The sequence below is a fragment of the Squalius cephalus genome (assembly GCF_949319135.1).
Source record: "Squalius cephalus genome assembly, chromosome: 4".
NCBI lineage: Eukaryota > Metazoa > Chordata > Actinopteri > Cypriniformes > Leuciscidae > Squalius > Squalius cephalus.
The window spans coordinates 828,678-851,276 of record NC_137125.1 but is presented as its reverse complement, the minus strand read 5'-3'; the positions used below and the strand labels follow the sequence as shown (position 1 = coordinate 851,276).

Below are 22,599 nucleotides of genomic sequence, written 5' to 3'. Positions count from 1 at the left end.
CATTTACAGATCACAACAGTTTCACTTTGTATGAATATATATAGAAACATTCCAGAAGGTTTTCATAATATATATTATTCCCAGAAAACACTGAAGCAAAGAAAACTCACAACGACAAAATGCCCCAAAGGTGTATATATATATATATATATATATATATATATATATATATATATATATATATATATATATATATATATATATATATATAAAAAGAGAGAAAGTGTGATTTAAGCAATGCCAAATGTCTTGGCACAAGCTATGGCTAATGCCATGCCTTCAGAAAAATCATTAAATGTTGAGCACATCGGTAGATTGAGGCTCACTGAGCAGGTGTCAAAGTCATCCTGTCATTTGGCATCAACAATCGCAAACAGAGATACAGAATGACAGCAATATCGGAAATCCAGAAGACCTACAAAACGGCGAAAAGGGTCCTACCACAGACAGAAATAATAGTCCCCTTAATTAACTTCTCGAGAGTGTTGCCACAGGCAGAGCAGGACATGATCGAGCACATGAACGGTTTCATTAAAAAGAACCTGAACTGTATCCCTCTGCTGGCATCCACACATTTTCATGTGGATAAAGACGGCCTCCATTGGAGACCTGCCACGGAAAAAGCTCTCCTTACACATTGGGCTTCGCATTTAAACTTATAGACCCTGATAACCCGAAATGGGGCTCTCACAAGCTTATTATCAACCTGTCGAAGTCTTTTGTGCTAACGGACGACCAAACCTCAGTCCTTAAAAGGGGCCTCTCCTACGTCTCCACCCCATCGAGCTGCAGAAAAAAAGAGTTGTTAGCAGACATGCAGGCATACCACCGCAGACTCAAGCTAGAAACATTTTTTGAGGGCAAGAAAAGCCAAAAAACAAAGTACCGTTCACTCACCCCTCTGACTGGGAGCCCACGTTGTCTAGCTTGCCTAAAGAAATTGAAAAAATCATCAGAGCTGACAATTTTGCCTTCAAAAAATTACACTGGGGTTTGGGTGCGACTCCCAATTTGCCCCCGGGCGAAAGAAAAGCCATTAAAGAATTATATCACAATACTGAGATGGTAATCAAGCCAGCCGATAAAGGTAATGCCACGGTTATTTTAGACAGAGCACAATACCTCAGGGAGGGACGGAGACAACTTTCTGTCGCGGAACATTATCGTCCTCTTGAGGGTCCCATTTACACCGACACGATCAAGGAAGTAGAGGAAATATTAGAGGATATGTGTTCCAAGAAAATCATCAGTGCAAAACAGAAAGAGTACCTCACGGGTGAAGGGCCACCCCGGGCCAGAAGATTTTACCTGATGCCCAAAATACATAAAGAGCCAGAAAAGTGGAGCGTACCTTTGGAGGTCCCACCGGGCAGACCCATCGTGTCCGACTGCAACAGCGAGACGTACTTCACGGCCGAGTACTTGGAGCACTTCCTCAATCCTCTCTCCACCAGACATCCAAGTTACCTGAAAGACACAAACGATTTCATCTCGAAAACCAGCAAACTCAAAATTCCAGAAAATTCATTTTTATTCACGATCGACATAGACAGTTTATACACTAATATTGATACCCCAACCGGCCTAAAAGCGGTGAGAACGTCTATGTCCAAATACCCGGATCCCCGGAGACCGGACGAGCACCTGTTGAAATTATTAGAGATCAATTTGACAAAAAACGACTTTGAGTTTGATTCAAAATTCTACTTACAGGTGAAGGGGGCAGCCATGGGGAAGAAGTTCGCCCCCTCGTATGCGAACATTTTCATGGCAGACTGGGAGCAAACGGCCCTTGCAGCTTCTGCCAGAAAACCTTTCGCATACTTCAGGTTCTTGGATGACATCTGGGGTGTCTGGACCCATTCGGAGGATGAGTTCCTCACCTAAACTCACATCAGGCATCTATAAAGGTCAAATACACTATGGACAGGTCAGAGGTCAACTTTTTGCATATGGTCTCATACAAGGGACCCAACTTTGAAAGAACAGGACAGTTAGATTTCAAGGTTTACTTCAAAGACACAGATACGCATTCACTACTTCACATAAACAGTTTTCACCCAAAACATGCCTTCAAAGGGGGCGCTCCAGTGCGTGTGCGACCCAGCAGCTTACCCATCCATTGTTTGTTTTACTCGCTTTATTGAGTTTTATTGAGTGTTTATTGTGGACGTTAATGTTTATGCGTGAGTGGAAGTGTCAGTGATCCAGAGATGCGGCTTCTAAAGACTTTCGATCAACTGTTCGCAATATCTATTGTGATAACGCTACTGGGTGGTTGACGTGACGCTACATTTTTGTGTTCATGGTGACAAATATAAATAAAAATGTATAATATTTCATTAAAATATCTGTTGTTATATACAGTATAATCTTCCAGAACTAATACATCTGTAATTAATGAGTATTATAATTCAAATATGTAAATATTTAGTTTTAAACATGACATTTGTCCACTGGCGTGACTGTCCGGGGTAGCGTTGCTTATCTTAAAACTACTGTAATTAAATGAAAAATAAGTCTAAATACATTAAAATACTTGAATAGATGTTATAGCAGTGTTAACTTAATGACACTAAAGGTTATAAGTCATAAGGTCCCCATTTAGAATAATTGTGACACGTTACATTTTGTCCGCAAAACTGGTGTCCACCTGGTGTGACGCCATTCTGTAGATATAAAACGGGCATTAATTTGGGCACCCTATTACTGAGAGGGGCCCTTCTTCATCCAGGAAGTACAGTAGACCTCACTGGAGTACATGAACTGCCCACAAGGTGAGTTCTGTTTCAAATATTTTCATAATTTTGCTATTTCCGTGCACTGTTGGAAATGGGATCCATTATGCAGTCCTTTGGTGTGACATAATCTAAGTATTGATCTGAAAATTTTCATCAATTTATATTGATTGACTATTGAAAATAATGTAAACCTTAACATTGTTAGTCAGGATTGAAGACTGTCTCTCATATAGCTAGGCCGCAAACTGGCCTTGATCTTGAAAATGTCCACTGGTGTGACAGCACTGTCCTATAGTGTGACATGAAATCAGCGTCACACTGGTGGAAATGGCTGTCACACCAGTGGACATAAACATTCTTTGTTCCTATAAAATAACCAAAATCGGACAGAAATCACACACACAAACCAGATATAATTGAATCCTGCATTATTAGCTTCTTGAATCAGATGAAGAGATGTGTTTAGTAGTGTTTGTAGCTCAGAATGAGAAACTATACACAGACAGCATCATTGCATTAGAACAGCCTTATGGTCTGGTTGGTTCACGTGAGATGATTGACAGCTTTAGGAAGGTTAGGAAAAAGGCAAAACTTGAAAAAAAGAAAATGCAAACATCACTACTACAATTAGCTACTAAAGGTTGGGAGGGAAGTTATGAAGGGGATAGGAAGCAGGGAGGTTGGGAGGCGGGAGGAAGTTAGGAGTAAGGGAGGTAAGAAAGGAGGGAAGTTTGAAGGGGGAGATTGATAGGGAGGGAGGTGGGGGGGGGGTGAGATGGAGGGAGGTTGGGGGAGGTTAGGAGGGAGAGAGTGATGATTTTGTACCCCTTGATAGAGGTGTGACGGTTAGTATATAACCGTGAGACTGACGGTTATAGTTGAACACCGTCATTAGAACTCTATAACCGCCAAAACAGTGTTATTAAAATATTTTTTACAAACATTTTTTATCATAGAGAATGTTTAAATAGCCTACTAATTAAAAACAATTGTTAACAGTCTGCACACAGCTAGGCGAGACTGCATTATGTACAGCAAGGACCAACTTGTCCATTACCCTTCAAATTGCGCAAATTGAAATTGCGAATTGGAAATACGCTCAATGGAAACACGTCAATTTCGCAAAAACTCCCATTTATCGAAAAAAAGTTTTTACGCTCGCATGAGGAGGTTTTTCAGGCAATTTTAAAAAGGAATATTTCGCAAAACTGCAATGGAAACAGTTTTTGCGCATTTACAGTCACCTGACTTAGAAGTCGCGGTGTGTTTGGACAGAATACGAGACAAAGTTCTTTATTAAATTCATAAAAGACAAAATAATTACAGGAATACTGGATTCTAAACCTCAAATAAATGCCACAATCAAGACCTCGAAGCAGATATGAGGGAGAAACACCCAGAAACTCCTCATATGTGCTGTAAGTAGCCTAAGGGTTTTTCCTTGCCATTAATGCTTGGATAACAAGCCTAATGTGATATACACTCACCTAAAGGATTATTAGGAACACCATACTAATACTGTGTTTGACCCCCTTTCGCCTTCAGAACTGCCTTAATTCTACGTGGCATTGATTCAACAAGGTGCTGAAAGCATTCTTTAGAAATGTTGGCCCATATTGATAGAAGAGCATCTTGCAGTTGATGGAGATTTGTGGGATGCACATCCAGGGCACGAAGCTCCCGATCCACCACATCCCAAAGATGCTCTATTGGGTTGAGATCTGGTGACTGTGGGGGCCATTTTAGTACAGTGAACTCATTGTCATGTTCAAGAAGCCAATTTGAAATGATTCGAGCTTTGTGACATGGTGCATTATCCTGCTGGAAGTAGCCATCAGAGGATGGGTACATGGTGGTCATAAAGGGATGGACATGGTCAGAAACAATGCTCAGGTAGGCCGTGGCATTTAAACGATGCCCAATTGGCACTAAGGGGCCTAAAGTGTGCCAAGAAAACATCCCCCACACCATTACACCACCACCACCAGCCTGCACAGTGGTAACAAGGCATGATGGATCCATGTTCTCATTCTGTTTACGCCAAATTCTGACTCTACCATCTGAATATCTCAACAGAAATCGAGACTCATCAGACCAGGCAACATTTTTCCAGTCTTCAACTGTCCCATTTTGGTGAGCTCGTGCAAATTGTAGCCTCTTTTTCCTATTTGTAGTGGAGATGAGTGGTACCCGGTGGGGTCTTCTGCTGTTGTAGCCCATCCGCCTCAAGGTTGTGCGTGTTGTGGCTTCACAAATGCTTTGCTGCATACCTCGGTTGTAACGAGTGGTTATTTCAGTCAAAGTTGCTCTTCTATCAGCTTGAATCAGTCGGCCCATTCTCCTCTGACCTCTAGCATCAACAAGGCATTTTCGCCCACAGGACTGACGCATACTGGATGTTTTTCCCTTTTCACACCATTCTTTGTAAACCCTAGAAATGGTTGTGCGTGAAAATCCCAGTAACTGAGCAGATTGTGAAATACTCAGACCGGCCCGTCTGGCACCAAAAACCATGCCACGCTCAAAATTGCTTAAATCACCTTTCTTTCCCATTCTGACATTCAGTTTGGAGTTCAGGAGATTGCCTTGACCAGGACCACACCCCTAAATGCATTGAAGCAACTGCCATGTGATTGGTTGATTAGATAATTGCATTAATGAGAAATTGAACAGGTGTTCCTACTAATCCTTTAGGTGAGTGTATGTAAACCTACCAACGTCCGTTGCCATGATTTTTGGAATGACTTATCGTGAGAGGAAAAAATGACGCTGTAGTCGCATAAAATCGGTTAATGGAAACGGCGTCATTTCGCAATAGTTTTTTATAGATATTTAAAAAAAAAAAAACGCAAAAGTTTTGCGCAAATCTGTAATGGAAATGCACCTATTGTCATCTCTGAGCCAGAGCCCCACCAGTGTGCAGCCCAGCTCACCAAATATGACTGGCTGCTGTTCAATGAGGTGTGAAAGGCGGATGAGTCCTTAAACTCAAACACCACTGTTTTTCTTATTTTTTTTTATTTCATGGTGTACTCTGTTGTACAGCACAGTTCCTAAAGAAAATAATCAATTTACTATGAATTATTTTTAAGAACCACAGGATGTTTTGCTGTTTTATTTAGGTCAATTCCATTTATGGTTATGAAATATGACAAGGTGGCCCTATGGCTGTTCAAAAAATGATTTTACTTGAGTTGTACTAAAAATATGACTGAATTAAATACAGAGAACAGTAGTTTTAACTTTTTATCCCGTATAACTTTTAACTTAAAACTTACCTTTTTATTTTAGTGAATTTTCAAATAAATTTGAGCAAGAAAAGTAATAAGCCAGGTCAATTTTGTTTACATGTTCATGTTATGTTGCTAAATGTTACGATGGCTCCCAGGTCTTTTTTATGGGAATGTTGGTTTCTTCTTCTTTCTTCTGACTTTATTGTACAAAACACATTTGAACTTGAAGTTGAAACTTTATTTTAATGAATTTTTAAAATTATTTGAACAAGAAATAATAAATGTGACTTTGTACAAACAGGGGCATACAGGTACTTTTTGTAGTCCAATGGTGTGACGAAATGTCCTGTGGTGTGACAAACTGAATTATAAGTGGAAAAGGCATTTAAATGCACAAATTTATGTAAAAGGTGTTGAATAGTATAATAATGATATCATCACTATGCACATATAAGGATGGAATGAAGCTTCATTAGGTTTTATACTAATTATAATGAAAATAATCCAGACGTTTGGGTAAAGTCCCTATGTGTACATCTTATAGTGGGATAATAACATGATTGTGAATTTTTATTGGTTACTTTTGATGTGGGAATGTAATTAGGACAAATTGATAAGGATTGTGCATATTTGTCTTATCTGTCACACAATCTCTGAATTAAATATTAACATAAAAAATGTTGTCACACCGGTGGACAATATCTGGGACTACCACACAAAAAAGTTAATAAAATGCAAAATAAATAAGGAATTAGAAAGGGACACTTTCAGTTTTGAGTTATTCACATATTAAGCAATATAATTATAAGACATTTGACATACATTTTAGAAATATTTTTTTTTCCACTTTGGATTTGAGTTCACGTCAACCACCCTACTGCTTGAACTCTCCACCTGTTATGGTTCGGAGTATGGAGTACTGGGGAAAACCATCCACAGCCGGGAGTTTCTGATCTCCCTACGAACAGCGTCTGCCGGTATTATACCAGATATTCCGGTGGAGTTGTGTAGATTGCCTGCACGGAGCAAACATCGGAAAAGAGGGAGAAGAGGAGGCCTATATCGGAGACTTAAACACCTCAGGCTCGACAACGGCCGTAGGCTAGCCCCACTCCCCACAATCCTGTTGTCAAACGTGCAGTCATTAAGACACAAGACAGACGAGCTGGAAGCTTGGATCAAGTGCAAACGCGGTATAAGAGACACTTGTCTTCTCGCCTTCTCGGAAACATGGCTAAGGGAGTCAGACCGGGACGAGGACCTGATTATGAGTGGGTTTGGTAGCCCAATTCGCTTGGACCGAGACCCGATGACACCTGGGAAAAGTCGGGGAGGAGGAGTGTGCCTCTACGTAAATAAAAGGTACTGTAACACTGTGGTAGTGAGAGAAAGAATATGCACTTCGGATATTGAATTGTTGGCTGTGTCTCTCCGGCCGTTCTATTAACCTCGAGAGTTCCAACAGCTGTTCTATACGCTTGTGTATATTCATCCGCGAGCCAATGCTTCAATTGCAGCGCAAGTGATCGCTGATGTCACTCACAGACTGGACTCTATTTGTTTCTTATAGGAGATTTTAACCACTTTACTTTAGACAAGACCTTAAGATCATATGAACAGTATATGGGTAGTTGACGTGACATGGCTTTTTCACCGTCACAGAAGATAAAAAATAATTTATTTCACATTTTCATCATTTAGAATACTATAAATGGTTAAACATTTTCTTGTTTTACATGAATTTGTTGTTTGAATACCTGAGTTATTTTTTATTTTTTAACAACTTTGAGCCAAATCTCAAAATCGTCCTATGGTGTGACGGTAGACAACATTATTTCATAAATATTAACTTTTATAAATAAAGAAAATAATGTTTAAACATCTTAATGAACACTCCTGGCATAATTGTGCAAGTGTCTATTTCACTAAGTGGCCATCACTTTTCCTATACATACATTTCTAAAAATGAAGGAATTTAATAAAGTTTGTCACAGAAAAAAATGTCCTTTGGTGTTATGCAATAACCTGATATTAAGTTGGGCAATATCATGGACAACTAAATTTAGTTGAAAGACCCCATTCAAGGTCATGTGACTGAAGACCCCTATGAAGCCCATGAGCAGTGCACATGGCAAGTATTTCTCTCAGAATTGTTCAAATATTTAACTATGGTTTCAGACCACTGAAGTTGTTAAGATTTTTTGTCCTTTAGTGTGACACCCCTAAATTACATTTTTTAATATTTTTTTTTTATTTTTAACAGCAGGACTATGTAATATTATGCAAATGTATCATGCCAATTGCTAATGACAGTTCAGCTAGTATTAGCATGGTTATTAACTGCCACAAAAGCTCAAATGTCCTTTGGTGTGACAGAAAATGTCACAGGAAATGTCCTTTGGTGTGACGCTTTGGCCCGTCACACCATAGGACACATATGTCACACCATAGGACAAGACCTCCTTAAGAAGCTTTTAAAACGAATGTATAAAGTTTCAACAAAAAAACAAATGTCCTCCTTTATTATTGTTACAATAAACACTATATATTCTGACTCTTTTTATGCAATGACTATCTTTGTCCTTTAGTGTGACGTTTTGTCCTATGGTGTGACAAACATAAAACAACAGAAAAATATACTTATTTTAAAATATCTTTAAAAAAAGAGTCAGGTTTGGCATTAGGGGAGTTACAATAATATCTCCTCTTAAATAGGTACAATTTCAAACAGTTTTGTAAGGTTGGCGAAAAAGTTTTATTGACATTCGTAGGGAAAAGTTGATCAGGTTCATCTATCCATGGTGAAAATGATTCTAATTAGTACTTTCATGTAAAATAAATATCACTTTAAGAAAATAATGTTTTAATAATGTGAACAATTCTGTCTCAAGTATTTTTTAGTTTTATGTTATTTAATATAATTTCTTAGTACTTTTTAAATGTCACACCATAGGACACATTTACAGTACTGTTGAGTGAAAACGTGAAAAAAATATGTGAAGTCATTGACAAAATGAGTGACCACTACTATTTTCTGAAACTGCAGTTTTCATACTCCATAAATATATGTATTTTTTCTTAAAAAGTTATGTTTTCCAAAAAAAGTACTTTTTCTTGGCCATTTGTCAACTACCCATATGACTTGTTCTACAACGCAGAAGAACACCACTTCAGATCTATGTTATGGCTCAGTAAATGGAGCCTATAGATCCATGGCTATGCCGCCACTTGGTGCCTCCTACCACAACAGTATTTATTTGATGCCTGTGTATAAGCCCGCGTTCAGACGCCTTGAGCGTGAGGAAAAAAACATAAAACTTTGGACAGAAGACAGCATTTCCTCTCTACAGGGGTGTCTGGAATGCACTGATTGGACTTGTTTTTATGACACTTGTAATGATATTAATGAACTCACGGAAACAGTGTCTGCCTATGTCAAATATTGTGTTGATATGATTATTCCATCTAAAAAAGTGGTCATTTATCCTAATAATAAGCCTTGGGTAACGAAGGAACTGAAAAGTGTTATCAACAGGAAAAAAAAAGACATTCTACTTAGGGGACCTGGTAGACAAAAAAGCTGTCTCAAGAGAAGTAAAAAATGAAATAAGGAAAGCAAAAAGCCAATACAAGAATAAAATTGAAAATCAATATAATAGTGGGGATCTAAAGGCAGCCTGGCAAGGCATTAAAACCATGGCAGCCATTAATCAGCCAGTGTGTAGAACAGGGCAACCAATAAAATTGAATGGTATAGATGACGGCGATTTGCCAGATATTTTTAGTACATTTTTCTGCAGGTTCGAAAGGTCCTTCTCAGATAGTCTAGTCACATTGAGAGAGACGTGGAAGCCTCAGAGAGGGATAAAAATACAACAGGGAAAAGTCACAACACTACTTAAAAGTACAAAAATAGGTAAGGCTGCCGGTCCTGACGCCATCTGTGGGCGTACACTCCATTATTGTGCCGAGCAGCTCAGTGAGGCTTTTACAGTTATCTTTCAGAAATGTGCTGATAGTGGGGATATACCTGATCTATGGAAAACATCAACAGTAATACCCATCCCAAAAACTAAATTTCCAGAAGACCTCAATTAATTTAGACCAATTGCATTAACTTCCCTGGTCATGAAATGTTTTGAAAAGATCTTGAAGGACACAATCATCCCCCTAACTGTAGACAAATTAGATCCACTACAGTTCGCATAACAAGCGGGCAAGGGTGTAGAGCAGGTGTCACCAACCCTGCTCCTGGAGGGCTACTGTCCTGCAGACTTTAGGTCCAACCCTGTTCCAACACACCTGCCTGTAATTATCAAGCAACCCTGAACAGCTTGATTAGCTGGTCCAGGTGTGTTTGATTGTGGTTGGAGCTGAAATCTGCAGGACTGTAGCCCTCCAGGAGCAGGGTTGGTGACACCTGGTGTAGAGGATGCAAAGCTTTTTATTCTTATAAAACACGTGTACAAACATCTTGAGAAACCTGCATCACATGTAAGAATTTTATTTGCTGACTTTAGTTCAGCTTTTAATAAAATGCAGCCTCACATTCTGATTGAACGATTAGCCTCATATTTTAAGTTACCTGAGCAGATCCTATTACTCATCTTAAACTTTTTAACAAACAGAAGGCAGCAGGTCTATGCAAATGGAAATATGCCATCTGTTATCGTATCAAACACAGGCTCTCCTCAGGGCTGTGTGCTCTCCCCCCTGCTTTTCATATTATACACTGACAACTGCAGGTCATCTTGGGAGAACAGCCACTTAGTGAAGTTTTCAGATGACACAGCCCTGTTGTCCCTTCTACAGGGCAACCAACCTGATCATAGCAGTGCCCTTGAGGAGTTTGCTCGATGGTGCGACGACAGTCTCCTTGACTTAATGTGACAAAGACTAAAGAACTGATTAGAGATTTTAGGAAGGTTAGTGACGAACCAAAACCGAGTGTAATACACAGTGAAGGTGTTCAGGTGGTACAAACATACAAGTATTTGGGCACAGTATTTGACTCACAATTGAAATTCAGAGAGAATTAAATGATCTCTGTTCTCTCTGGAAAAAAAAGTGGTCCAAAAAGCAGACAGAATACTGTGCCAACCAGATCATGTGCTCAGGGATGGATTTGATCTCATGCAGTCAGGTCGGCGGTATTATGTGCCAATGCGGAAAACGAATCGCTAAGCAAACTCATTCATTCCCTCTGCTATAAGATTTTTATATGATAACTCATAACTACACAAAATGGCTCTTGTATTCCACTGCTTTGTTCTGTCACTGGCAGGTGAATGTGTGTGTTGTGCTGTATGTGTGTGTCAGGTGTGATCGTTTTGTATACATTTTTAACTTCTAATATTTATTGTGTGCTAATAATTTTAACTTAACCCTTATTGGATGGGTTGGCTGTAGAACTGAACTGCCCCTTGGGGACTAATAAAGATATCTGAATCTGAATCAAAGGAATCATCAAGTCACAGCTCCTCAGATTCAAAAGAATCTGCTCGCAGCCATCGTCCTTCGAGGAAGCCACGAACATCCTTTTCCGGGCCCTCCGCGGACGTGGTTACGGCAGATCATTCCTGAGAAAGATTTTGAAAACATTTGACAAACCAAAAAATCCACCCAGAGCAGAAACGCAAATTAGGGATAAAATTATTCCACTCACCGCCCTCTACTCTAGACAATGCGTCACTCTTAATTTGGCCATTAAAGAAAACTTCTCGAAGTTCCTTGAACAAACTAACTTCCTAAAGCATCACAGGCCCATTGCGGCACACAAGCGTAATAAGAACTTACACGACACGCTTGTATACAGCAAGCTACGCACACCGGCCCCTATTGGCCTCGTCGGTCGCTGTAAGTACTTTGTCCAAAAAAAGTGGGTAATGAGCAGATTTAACAGAAAGATCTTTAAAATCCCCCGACCTCTGACCCACGAGGCCATTAATTGCATTTATCTGGCCTTTTGCACAAGATGCCGCAGACGGTACGTGGGTCAGACGAAAAACGAGCTGAGGGTCCGAGCCTATCAACATGCACACACAACATTGTGCACAAAACTGATAGGCGACGACACCTAGTTCAGCACTTCCTGACCCACGGTCTGTCTGCATTCAAGGTCACCGGTCTCCAGTCAAACCCGGCGTGGTCTCTAAAGGAGAGACTCAGGGCCGAGAGCGTTTGGATCAAACGATTGGACACGACCTATCCGAGAGGCCTCAATGAGGCTTGAATTTTTCTCCCCAACGCTCGTCCCTTATTTTCGGGATGGTGGTTTGGTCCAAAAACTCCTCTTTGAACGGCCACCCACACCTCATCCCTAACACCTACCGTCAATAACCCCTCATAGTCTACACCGGTCACATAAAGCCCTATTTTTCATAACCCCAATATCACCTACTACACTAAAACCTACCCCACTCACCTGTTAAAGAGCATCTTGCAGGTAAAAAAAAAATCTAAATGAATATATAACCGTGTATGAAAATACCATATGAAAAGATAATGCAGGATTTAAAAAGTTTTAAAATGACATAAGGACACCAATTTAGTAGATAAAGTGAGCGTTTCTTTGACTGCTCGTACAAACCGCTTTTTTTCAACATCGCCTCATGTTACGTCACACGAGGGAGATGTGTGTGTGCTCTGCCCAGCTCAGTGCAGAGTAGGCTGGTATTCAGTAAGAGCGGTCGTGAGTCAGTGTGTTTTCACTAGTTTTTGTATTTCAATTTATCATCGTCATGGTAAATTTATGTGTTTGTGGAGCTTGCAAAAACTCCAGCCTGTCAGGACATCGAGTCCACCAGTTTCCTAACAAGAAAAAGGCCGGTGCTATCTTTCGTGCCTGGGTGCGGTTTGTGCAGGTGAAGAGACGGGATTTCTCTTCCGCGTCGGCTTCGGAAAACGCGGTCGTGTGTAGCGTTCACTTCAGATCGGAGGATTATCGTCCCGGCGATATGATGGAGTTCAACATGGGATACCGAAGTAAGAACCGGGTGAGACTCAGAGCTGGTGCGGTTCCTTCAGTGCACGCATCTTCGGGTTCTCCCGCCGGATGTAGGCGCGAGCACAACATCAACTGGCAAACGCAATGTAAGCGGAACAAAACTGAGCTACTCGTTATTGTGTTTGTGTGGACTGTTTATCAGTTTGGACCAGTGCAGCGCGAGCCTGATCAAGCAACACTGTAACTGCGAGATCCAGTAAATAAAGCATTTGTATTCGCCACTGAAGTAATAACATCGCTGCGAGATCTAGTGAGAAATATCCACATTTCTCCGTTATTAACGGATCAAACAGCGCTGACGTGGAAACCAGGAATAAACATTGTGCAATGAATGAACGAACTATCCAGTGTCCACAGATCAGCAACATTCACCATGGCTTTACTGTAGTAACACTAACTGCAACCATGGAAGTTTGGCATTTTCCACTAAGGCCCAGTATGCATCCACCTCCCTGCAACACTGACTTTCCTCAGCTGTAAACATTGCCTCGCATTTCCCACACAAGCACCTATGGAACAAAACATGTATCAGGAATAAATCTCTCTCTGTCTCTCGATGAGAAACCGCTAAGTTATATCACGTAACGTTAGTCTGGGCGGATATTAATGAGCATGACAAACGCCTGATCAAAGCTTAGTTTCTGTTATTGTAAGTTCCAATATGTTCTGTCTAACATTGATCCTGGCCTGTCCCTGCTCTCTGGGCAGCCTAGCAGGCTCATAATTGTATGGCTGTGGTCCATCAACAATTTCCTCAGTGTCCGAAACGTCATTGCGATCCATTTTTCCCTGTTGTTTGGATCGACCGCTCTCCCTCGTGCTACGTCACGCCCGTCACGCCCATTTTCAGATGCGGAAGTAAAATTTTCTCACAAAAACGACTCCAGAAGCCACCGTAGCGTATTTATATTTTTTTTTTAAAGAAAATCTAGTTCCTACATTATTTTTCTATACATTGACTTGTTGGGTCTTCTAACCTGCAAGATGCTCTTTAATCCGGTCTGGACAGCCCTCCTTGGTGCACCCCGGCCGTGGACAGCCCTCTCTGGTCGACCCCTGGAAGAAAATTGTAATAAAAAACAAACAATAGCAGTCATTCAATTCACTACATATAAAACAGATGTTATGAGACGGATTATTGGTGTCAACATTATTATTATTATTATCACTGAGATTATTATATACATATCTACGTATTCATCAAGTGGACATGGTTATGGGACGTTGGAGCATGGTATCGTTCCCCTCTTGACCTTGGGTGACCGTTAGTGGTCAGCAGAAAGTGGGCCAGTGCATAGCCATTTCTGGGACCTTAGGGTCCTGGATCTTGGATCATTTCATTCCCCTAACCGAGCCCGAGCCACTGACTCTGAGCTTTTGGATAGCCCTGGGTTGAGATGGGGGTCGTTCAGTGTGTCTTTTGTCTCTTATGTCCCTATTTGATCAACCTTATGAAATAATGCACCAAACATTATATGGACACTTATGGATATTTTATCCTATTGGAAGAGCATTGGGATTTAAGAGACCTATATTGGATAGTGAAAAAGATAAATAATGGATATATACATAGGTATGTTTATACACCTATTTTATAATTTGCAAATGCATAGTTAATCTTTATATATTTTTCTGATACCCTTTGGGATGTAATAGGACCATATATACATATGGAAAATATTAAAATTAATTTATTTTACCTTAAAAACACAAAACGATGTCGTCCCTGACAAAACGATGTCGTCGCGGAAATAATTCCCAAACACATATCAAACGGCATTTTCTGCCTCAACTTATATTTTTCCTATACCATTTGGGATGTATTGAGATTAAATTCACATATGGGTAAAATTAAAACGCATTATTTTACCTTAAAAACGCTTTGTGGATAAAACGATGTCGTCCCGGGCGAAACGATGTCGTCGTGTAAACAAATCCCAAACACATACTTAACAGCATTTTCTGTCCCAACTCTTTTTATGAAAGTTTTCAACTTTATATTTTAGTCATAAATTTTCATTTACGGAATTTTTACTCATATCTAAGACTATATTTAACAGGTTTATAGTTTCTTACCATTCTCAGCGGGTATGACGTCATCAGGGATCGACGCACACGCACGAACGAAACTAACTAATTTCTTACTTAAATCAGGAAATAAATATACTAACACAACTATACACTTTACTATATGAACTTCTGCTTACCTTTCGCTGTCCAGTTTTGAAGCTATTTCACTGAGAAGGACTGTAAATCCACATATTGAAAACTAGTCTTTTTTCTAGAGCTAGACTATAGCCGTTTCTCAATATGCGTACTTGTCTGTACTTGTGTTCTTGTGGACTTGTGAAACGTCATCAGTCGCTGCCCTAGTACTGTTCCAATTCAAAGTTCACATCTAGCCAAGTCCAGTTCAAATCCCCGGATGTGTTCTTGATCCGCCCCTTTTACCGAGGATGCATCGAGAGGTGACTTGTGCGGACTTGATACGGGCCCATAACCCAGAATTCAGTTCGAACCAAGTTCGCATCAATGGCGGAGGAGAAAACTCACAACTGTAAGTAATACATTTCAAAATACTATTGTTGTTGTATCACGAAATGTAGTTCTAAGAGTTTTGATGCCTGAATGTTGTTTAAACTTAAAAGCTACCGTCGAATTTTAAGGTTAGCAACTATTTGAAAATTTGCTCAGACGATTTCATTAACTGTTACGAGTTGAAAAATCCAGGCAATCCAGCGCTGGTGTAACTAAGTAACCCTCGGCAAGTCCTCCTAAAAAGTATAACGTTATGTAAAATATGGTGCTGCCTGTGTTGTTTCTGTTGTGGATAAACATTTTTTGATCTATTGTGCTTTGGGTATATCTAACGTTAATGGGCAATTGTTTTGCCTGAGGGAAAAGTTTCCTAACTAGCCTTATCAAACGCAAACCTTATTCTACAGTGCTCTTGTCGTTTTAACCAAATAGTTTGCTTGTCTTTATTTCAATTTTCTAACAAATTATTTTAGAATTGTATTATTTTTCATTAACTTAAATTAAGCATTATTTTTTTATCAAGGGACTGCTGAGGAAACTCGGGCTTTGATAGAGTGGCGGGCGGCGAACGAAAGCCTTTTCACCGGGAGGCGCAATTCCTCCAAAAGTGGATGGGAGTGAGTATTGATTTTGAGTGCTTGTATAATTCCCTGTATGTCTGAAGGTTTGGAGCTAGATTTGCACAGTCTTCATCCTTAAAAATGAATACGTTATTGAAATGGAATCATGTCAATCTTTATGGTTTTGTTTTGCCTATAGTCATTTTGTTTCCACGTCTGGTTTGGCCATAACTGCCAAACAGGCCAAAAAAAAATGGAGCAACCTAAAAGACAAATACAAGGTAATCTGCCTGTTTCTCTACTTTCTGTTACTGAAAGAGACTGAAAGAGAAAGATGTGTGTTAAGACTTTCCGGTTATATATGAAACCTAACATAGATGCATTGGCCCTTACATTTTATCTTGTAAAATGTAGTTTACTCAGGTTTAGCTGCTACATTGTTTACTCTGAGACTGTAAAAAGAATAGTTCACCCCAAAATGAACATTCTGTCATTCACCCACAAATTTAAGTTGTTTTAAGTTGTTTCACACCTGTATACACTATTTATTTATTTATTTATTTATTTATTCATTTATTGCTTTACACAAACGAAGAATATTTGTAACCTAACAGTTCTGGGGCACCACTGACTTGTGTAATTTTTTGGTGCCTCAAACTGTTAGGTTACAAAAATTCTTTAAGAATATCTTCCTTTGTGTAGAGCAAAAAAAAAAAAATGTCTAAAAGTGTGGAACAACGTGAGGTGAGAACATGACAGCATTTTGCTTTATTTCAGGAGCTTAGGGACCCACCCACAGGAAAAGGGGTAGAGGCCGGTAGTGTGACTGCTGCCACCTGGCAGTGGTACACTGCAATGGATGCTGCACTCCAGGGGCAGCACTCAATCACTCTGCCCTTAGTTGTTGCATCAAACCTGACTGCCACTACAGGTGGCTCAGTCAGCACACCAGCTTCTACCCCTTCTGTGGAAGCCAGGAGCAGCCAGCAGTCAAGAAAGAGGCGTCGGGACAGCCAGACTCTTCTTGAGTTTCTAAAAGAACAGGCAGAGAGGGAAGAGGAGAGGGAGAGAGAAGCAGTGGCGAGAGAAGAGGAGAGAGAGAGGGCAGCAACAGCCAGAGCAGAGACATACCTGTCTCTGTTTGAAAAACTTGTTAATAAATTCTAATTTAACGTTTTATTTAATGCTAAATGATTACATATAAATGATTTGAATAAAAAAAAATAAAAAATGAATGTTTCAATTTCAACCCTGGCAAATCATTGTTGTAGCAACAGTGTATTCTTTATATTTACAACAAAAACACAATAATATAAAATAATATCAAATCCAATGTCTATAGTTGTAAACAATTATTTACAATCATGCAGTTAAATCTCATGGAGAACATACCAACATTAAGAAAACGTATAAATTTATCTATCTTTATATCCATCTACTTGCACATTTATTCATATCTATCTTTCTAATTAATGTCATAGTTAATGTTTTAACTGTTTATGTTCCTCTTTTAATGAACATGACAACATCTGGAAAGGTTTACTGTCTAGATGTAGTCATGTTCAGTTAGACATGCAGGCAGTTCCTCGGGAGAAGAAAGCTGAGCAGCCAGACGTCCTCGGAGATGGTTCCCTGATAGGTCCCTCTCACCCACTGCTGCATTCTCACCATCCTCGCTGTCTTCTTGTCCTTGGCTCTCCTCCTCCTCCGCTTCCTCCTCCTCCAAGAGATCACCTCCCATCACACAGATGTTGTGGAGGATACAACAGGCACCAATCACCTTTGGGGCGAACAGTGGCCTGATCTCCAGGGCCCGCAAGAAAATTGCACGCCAGCGAGTTTTTAACATCCCAAAGGTGCGCTCGATGATGTTCCGTGCTTGTGCATGATGCCTGTTGTATCTGGCTTCAACTTGGCCTATTAATCAAAAATCATGTAGAAAATGTGTGGTGTATTGCAAATTCATGACAGTAACAATTTGGTTTATCGTGTGTGTGTGTGTGTGTGTGTGTGAGATAAAGTGTTCTTACTTGCGACAGGCTGGCGGTATGGGGTCATGATTGCAATAGGATGCTGCAGGCAAGGGTATCCACCATCTCCCAAAAGACAGTATCCAGCTGGTGGATACAGAGCCTGCTGGTACATTGGTGATCTGCGCAGCACAAGGGCATCGTGTACAGAGCCTGGATTGCCAATATACACATCTATAAATGTGCCTTTGGCATCACAGGTGCCCTGTAGAATGATGGAAGGAAAGATCTTTCTATTTATGTAGCATCTTTTTTGTGGCATTGCAGGAGGAACAATCCTGACGTGGCACCCGTCGATGGCACCAGCAGCACAGCCGAATGCCTCATGGCCAGCAAGGCGAGCAAAGCCACTCCCCACCTCATCCATTTCCTCTGCTTTTGGAAAATGAATAATTTTGTGGAGGATGGTCATCATCTCCTCCACAACATTGTGAACAGTCCTACAAACTGTTGAAAGTGGCATGCTGAAGTTATCAGAAGTGACCCTGTAGGACGCTCCACAGGCGAGCCAATAAACCGTAACAAGTACTTCAATTTCATGGCTCCATCCATGGGCTTTCTGACGGGGCAGCATCTGTACCAGCATGCTTATGCTGTTCCTGGAGAGCCTGAAAGCTGGCTTTAAATCCTCTCCAGAAAAAAACTTGACCAGGATAGGTACCTGGTCATTGATCTGTGAATACCTGCGAGTGGGACTTTGTTCCTGTTAAAATAGATAATATATAAATTAAGAATGTTTTTACTTGTTGCATTATGTATTTATTATATTTTTAAAATGTTTTTACTATATTTAATGTATTTATTACTATAGGCTATTTATTCAGTTGTTTTAAGGATATTGTCTAAAATTAATAAAAATCTGCCAGAATTAAATTTCCCTCTAACATTTGCTCTTTTCTTCAAGTATTTGTTTATACTCAATTTCGGTTGTAGCCTATATGATTATTATAGACATTAAATGTCCTGTTTGTGTTAATGCAGTGATATGATGTGCACATAACTATATAAATATGGTAAATAAACTTATCAACTTATTTGAGCACCACAAAGACAAAAGGTGTGTGAAGTGCAAGCTAGTTAATTTAAATGTTACTAACTGTCAGACCTCTATTGTACTTGTCAGTTTATTTGGTACACTGAAAAATCTAATGTAGTCTCATGACATTCCTTCAATACTTCATATAACTTTTTGTGAGTTAGTACTTTATGTAGTCTGTTGATATAAGGTGCCCATATGATACATTATAATACATTTTTATTATTACTTTTCATTTGGATATACCTAACTAAGACCACATAATTATATGGGCAGTTTATGAAGAAAGAAACGTACAAAGCTGGAGAGACATGCTAATATGGCACGTCTCTTCGCCATCCTCCGCTGCATCCCGGCTTTTCTTTGACGGATTTGTCTTCTCAGTTCGGCAGCCTCCTCTTCAGCATCTTGATAAAGAATAGCAATTGCAACGGCAATCCTAAGCTGTTCCATTTTTGATTTACATCGATTTACAATTGATTTACAGTTTACACCTTTCAACCGTTTTTCCCGCTTTTTTTAATTTAAATTGTAGCTGAGTGGGTTTATTGCTAGATTGTTCTTAATGAAAAGAGGCAGTTGTTTCCACATATTTTATTTTATTTTAAACGACGTAAATATAATCACAGTAGGTAATGTTACCTGAACCACATATTAATGTTTAATAGTTTTTCAAATAAAAAAAGAGGCAGTTGTTTAATATTATATTCAATTTAATTATAAATATAAAGTGAAAATAGTCAGAGTAGGTACATATTAGTTTAATACTAATATATTGAAAAAAAAAAAAAGTTAATTCAAGTAAAGCATGCAGGCCTATTGCATGCTGAGTGACGCTGTCAAGTACGCTGCCGTTCCATTTGTAGAATGACTGGACTCGCGTCCTCCCGTCCTCGAGAGTTCGTTCTTCTGAGTCGAACTTGGCAAGTCCAAACTCGCAAGGACGGAAGTCCAGACTCTGCGAACTTGGTATTGAGAAACGGCTTATATAAGGGGGCGCGCATTCAAGCGCGCTCTCATCTCATGCTCTCATCAGACAGCAACTGGTCGCAGCCTTTTCGCTCCTCCACGTCTTAACAAAGACCTCATTTACCTTGTTAATCTTATTGTAGAAGATATATCTCTCTATATAGATATACATATATTGTACTCTATACATATTATAGTTTATTGATATTGTGTATATATTTTTCTACTGTTCCTTAAAAAGTTTTTTCCTTAAAGTTCAAGTCAGCCTGAAGAAGGTAATATTATTTACCGAAACGTCGCGAAGGACTTGAACCATTTTTTGAACTTTTTACCATTTCTTTTGTTATTTCTTGGTCAGTTTTTGTTCATTAAAAAAATCCATAAGTTAACAAAAAAAAAAATCATAAAAAAAAAAAAAGTTTCAAACAAATATACACACACACTTCTGGCATCATGGACAATTCCCATGGTAGACCAAGACAGAGAACCACACCACGTCCAAAAATTAGACACACAAGTGTTACACCAGATTACAGATATTTTAATGTCACAGCGAGTAACACTTAAGCACGTCCCCGTGATAAGGAGCAGAGTTTCCCAGACAGGAGACAGAGGAATGCAGCTCCACACTTCCGCCCTGTTAAACAGAGAAACACAAACATTCAGAGACATCAAAACAGGGAGTTTAATAGAGCCACTTACAGGGGGGTGTCCAGGCCTGGACCCTCCCAACACTTCCCTGCTCCACAAAATGACCGTTACGATAAGGTAGTAGATCCATACAGATCTCCCTATCATAAGGATCATGTTGGATCAGTTGCAGGCCCACACAGGCCTCCTGGTCAGAACACAAAGGGAAAGAGGAAAGTTAGAGAATCACGTCCCTACCAGGGTGGTATGGTAGCACATAAACGCGCTCGGTGTGATTATTTTCAGGAAGGTCCAGAGACCCAGAACGAGGATGACTTTCCTCGCCCACAACGCCCTGAGTACCAACATACCAGATCATATTTCAGCAGTAACTACACATACACCCCCTCCAATCAGAGACCCAGAACGAGGATGACTTTCCTCGCCCACAACGCCCTGAGTACCAACATACCAGATCATATTTCAGCAGTAACTACACATACACCCCCTCCAATCAGAGACCCAGAACGGTTTCTTTCAGTCTTCATGGAGGCAGACAGAAGGACGTGACTCATCCTCTAAACCAGTGGTTCTCAACCTTTTTTGGGCCAGCGCCCCCTTATCCAATATCCAGGTCCCTGAACGCCCCCCACCCCCAAACTAATGAGCGACCAGGAATGAATGAGAGTTAACAGATGAAATAAGTGCAAAATTGAATTTTATTAATACAATGGAACTACACTCCACAGTGATTAATCCAAAAAACAATCTATAAACTGCATTGGCATAGCAATACAAGTTTTTCTCACATGATTTTTGGTAAATCTGTGGTGGGTGGACCTCAGGCCTTCTAGGGGGGTTGGGGGGCATGCCCCCCCGTAAGAAAATTTTGTGCATTTTAAATGTTTAATTCATCAATCTGGTGCACTTTGACAGTTCAAAATTAAAAGCGCCAACCCATATTCACTGCAAATTAAAGAAAAATTCAAACCTCTTTTAGTTGTGTCTGTCTACATTACACTACTACATAATAATAGTTATAATATTAATCCCATGACAGTAGCCATATATTGTAAAACAAATGCACTGAAAAATAAAGGACGGTCATTAAAGTGGTAATGTTTGCACTTAGGTTTAATTATGCATTTAGGAGAGTATTGCAAGAAGCTGCTTACATTAACCTTACTTTCGAAAAATAAATAAATACAATCATGATTTTTCATGAAAAATTATGTTAGAATTAGTAGGCCTAAAATACCTTGGTTGTTGTCATCAATGGTAATTACAATTAATTTGGTTTGTCGTGATTAATTTGTGTTCATAATCTGTAAAAAAAAAAATCTTCTAACAAGATTAAACACATATGAACAATTAAATTATTATTGTATTATTAATTATTTTTATATCTTGAAACTATACCCAAGCAGCGTTTCGCGCTCAGATGTGATGGCGGAATGAATACATTACCAAAATGTGATTGCAGAATATATTTAAATTATCCATCAAATTGTCATTTTCTCCGTACTGTCTTGCGAGTTAACAATAATGCCTGACCAGTAAATTACTTGGTGAACAAAGAAAACATTTTGGCATTAGGGATTGGAATGCCTAAAAATGTAAAAGTTTTACCTTATAAATAGAATTTAGTTTAATTAATTTTAAAATTCGTCGTCAGAGTGAATGGGAACATGATTTATTGAAAATATTTGAAAAAAATGTAAGTGTTTCTTAAGTCAATACTTTTTAATGGCTTGTCAACTTTCCATTCCTCCGCTGCGTGATTCTAGGCACCACTAGATTGTTGTCAGCGCGAAATGCATTTTTGAGCTTGTGAATGCTGATTCTTCTCAGCGCTG

General features: G+C 39.5%; 1 protein-coding gene and 1 long non-coding RNA gene across 10 annotated transcripts; one reads left to right on the top strand and one right to left on the bottom strand.

Moving 5' to 3' along the window:
- Positions 1 to 229: 229 nt before the first annotated feature.
- On the bottom strand, positions 230 to 15,314 carry LOC307157222. Of its 2 annotated transcripts, XR_013820908.1 has the most exons (7): positions 15,188 to 15,314; positions 13,958 to 14,036; positions 1,712 to 1,902; positions 1,352 to 1,644; positions 1,123 to 1,170; positions 898 to 931; positions 230 to 786 (listed from the first exon to the last, which is right to left on the bottom strand). It is a non-coding gene; the product is annotated as an uncharacterized lncRNA (long non-coding RNA). The 2 variants fall into 2 exon arrangements; XR_013820909.1 differs by having other exon boundaries at positions 1,352 to 1,902; positions 15,188 to 15,313.
- On the top strand, positions 15,306 to 18,981 carry LOC307157220 (uncharacterized protein). 8 transcript variants are annotated; one of them, XR_013820903.1, is made up of 6 exons: positions 15,341 to 15,537; positions 16,042 to 16,135; positions 16,278 to 16,359; positions 16,856 to 17,934; positions 18,118 to 18,217; positions 18,376 to 18,981. XR_013820903.1 is itself a non-coding variant. In XM_079869064.1 (4 exons), exons 1-4 carry the CDS (start codon positions 15,513 to 15,515, stop codon positions 17,243 to 17,245), a joined length of 591 nt encoding a protein of 196 aa, XP_079725190.1. In that variant the 5' UTR covers positions 15,341 to 15,512; the 3' UTR covers positions 17,246 to 18,981. The 8 variants fall into 8 exon arrangements, 1 of the variants encoding a protein (XP_079725190.1); XR_013820905.1 differs by having other exon boundaries at positions 18,100 to 18,217; XR_013820902.1 differs by lacking the exon at positions 18,118 to 18,217.
- The last annotated feature ends 3,618 nt before the right edge of the window (positions 18,982 to 22,599 follow it).

Excerpts from the sequence above, each read along its gene's own strand:
- LOC307157220 (XM_079869064.1), top strand. The coding sequence starts at position 15,513 with ATGGCGGAGGAGAAAACTCACAACT. Across the intron at positions 16,136-16,277 it reads TCCTCCAAAAGTGGATGGGA|TCATTTTGTTTCCACGTCTG; the intron begins GTGAGTATTGAT and ends TTTTGCCTATAG. Across the intron at positions 16,360-16,855 it reads ACCTAAAAGACAAATACAAG|GAGCTTAGGGACCCACCCAC; the intron begins GTAATCTGCCTG and ends GCTTTATTTCAG.